At 50.7% G+C, this 2,445-nt stretch overlaps 1 protein-coding gene across 1 annotated transcript in view; it reads left to right on the top strand.

Moving 5' to 3' along the window:
- Nucleotides 1–2,445, top strand: part of LCT (lactase) — a 79,283-nt gene that overhangs the window by 33,298 nt on the left and 43,540 nt on the right. Inside the window, exon 6 of the mRNA XM_003794381.3 lies at nucleotides 630–1,356. Coding sequence (XP_003794429.1) covers nucleotides 630–1,356 — 727 coding nt within the window. The remainder of the gene's footprint in view (nucleotides 1–629; nucleotides 1,357–2,445) is intronic.

The following is a 2,445-nucleotide window of genomic DNA, read 5'->3' as shown; positions in this document are numbered from 1 at the left end:
GCCTGTGGTCCCAGCTACTTGAGAGGCTGAGGCAGGACATTCACTTGAGTCCAGGAGTTGGAGGTTGTTGTGAGCTGTGATGCCATGGCACTCTACCCAGAGCGACAGTTTGAGGACAGTCTCAAAAAAAAAGAAAAAAATTTTAGACCTCACAGGAAAGGCAGAGAGGCCCCCAGCTGACTCTCATGTCACTGGAGCAGGAAATACGTAGCACTGTACCCCAGAGGAGAGAGAAAACATTATGTGGGATGTTTTGAGGTGTGTCAGCTGAAGGAGAGGTACCTGGAAGCACTAGGCAAGAGCTGAGGCTTCCTAGTATGCTAAATCTCTCTCTGACTTGGGCAAACCCAGTACTCCCAGCTCCAAGACCTGTGTGGCAAGTTCTGCCCCATCCCAGGGTGGTTTATCTTATCCTAAGACCTCTTTGCATCCCAGCCAGGGGGAGTCAGGTCAGAAGGGCTGGTCAGGGTAAAAGGATGAGCAGCTAAGGCTTCTGCGTATGCGCATGCACCCGTGCACAGCTGAAGATTCCAGAATCTTTACTGATTAAACATCTGCCTGTATTCATCAATAGGGGCATGTGTAATTCACAGTCATTCATCGCTATTTATGTCATTTCAATCCCACAGCCTGTCATGTTCTCTGACTCATAGCCTGGCCCTTCAGACTGCCAAGCAGCAGACCCAGGATGTGGCAACAGGCTCCTCACCGCCTCGATCTGCCTATCAGAGAGTCTGGGAGACATTTGCTAACCAGTCCAAGGCAGAAAGGGATGCCTTCCTGCAGCATGTCTTCCCTGAAGGCTTCCTCTGGGGTGTCTCCACAGGAGCTTTTAGCGTGGAAGGCAGCTCGACCGAGGGTGGCAGAGGGGCAAGTGTCTGGGACCGATTTGGGCTCCTGAATGCCGCCAAGGGCCAAGCAACGCCAGAGGTGGCCAGTGACAGCTACCACAAAACAGCCTCTGACGTCGCCCTGCTTCGCGGCCTCCAGGCTCAGGTATACAAGTTCTCCATCTCGTGGTCCCGGATCTTCCCCAGTGGGCACAGGAGCAGCCCCAACCGTGCAGGTGTCACCTACTACAACAAGTTGATAGACAGCCTGCTAGACTCCCACATCCAGCCCATGGCCACACTGTTCCACTGGGACCTGCCGCAGGCCCTGCAGGATCGTGGCGGTTGGCAGAATGAGAGCGTGGTGGACGCCTTCCTGGACTATGCGGCCTTCTGCTTCTCCACTTTTGGGGACCGTGTGAAGCTGTGGGTGACCTTCCACGAACCCTGGGTGATGAGCTATGCAGGCTATGGCACTGGCCAGCATGCTCCAGGCATCTCTGACCCCGGAGTGGCATCTTTTAAGGTAATTCCCATCCTTGCATCTAATTGGAGAAGAAAGGACATTGACTGGAAGAAAGTCATTTTGTCTGTCTTCTTCCATCAGCAAGTCTTGCTTTTGTTCTTTTTTTTTTAGAGACAGAGTCTCACTTTGTTGCCCTGGGTAGAGTGCTGTGGCATCACAGCTCACAGCAACCTCCAGTTCTTGGGCTTAGGCGATTCTCTTGCCTCAGCTTCCTGAGTAGCTGGGACTACAGGCCCCCACCACAACGCCCGGCTATTTTTTTGTTGCAGTTTGGGTGGAGCCACAGGCGCTGCCCTTTGCTTTTGTTATTTGAAGGAAATCAGAAAGAGTGAAGGAACCATACGTTGTTAATCACCTAATTTTGTCAGGATGCTGTGCTGGCACTTTGTTTTTCTATTTTTTTGAGACAGACTCTCAAGCTGTCACTTTGGGTAGAGTGCTATGGCTCACAGAAACTTCAAGCTCTTGGGCTCAAGCGATCCTCTTGCCTCAGCCTTCTGGGTAGCTGGGACTACAGGCACCCACCACAATGCCTGCTTAGCTTTTTTTTTTTTCATATTTGTTTTTATTTATTTATTTTTATTAAGTCATATACACATAGATCATGAATACACTTATGCATATGTGGGGTACAATGTGTTAATTTAATAATTTATGCTATGATTCTCATTCCATTTCATCTTTCACTTTCAGTTGTTGTTGTTGTTGTATTTGGCCAAGGCCAGGCTTAAACCTGCTATCCCCACTATATGGGGCCGGCACCCTACTCCTCGAGCCACAGGCACTGCCCTGCTTAGTTTCTTTAAAATATGAGGTCTGCTTTCACTCAGGCTGGTTTTGAACTTGTGAACTCAGCAATCCACCCACCTTGGCCTCCCAGAGTGCTAGGATTACAGGCATGAGCCACTGAGCCTGGCCGGTGCAGGCACTTTAAGAGTAGTTATTCCACCCTCAGATAGTGCTAATGGGTGAGGGAAGTGGGGCTCAGGGAGGATGAGCAACTTGCCTGTTAAGACTTACTAGTGGGGCTCGGCGCCTGTGGCTTAAGCAGCTAAGGCGCCAGCCACATACACCTAAGGTGGCGGGTTC

The sequence above is a fragment of the Otolemur garnettii genome, unplaced genomic scaffold (assembly GCF_000181295.1).
Source record: "Otolemur garnettii isolate 467f Iridium unplaced genomic scaffold, OtoGar3 scaffold00080, whole genome shotgun sequence".
Taxonomy (NCBI): domain Eukaryota; kingdom Metazoa; phylum Chordata; class Mammalia; order Primates; family Galagidae; genus Otolemur; species Otolemur garnettii.
This window is presented reverse-complemented; position numbering and strand designations above follow the sequence as displayed.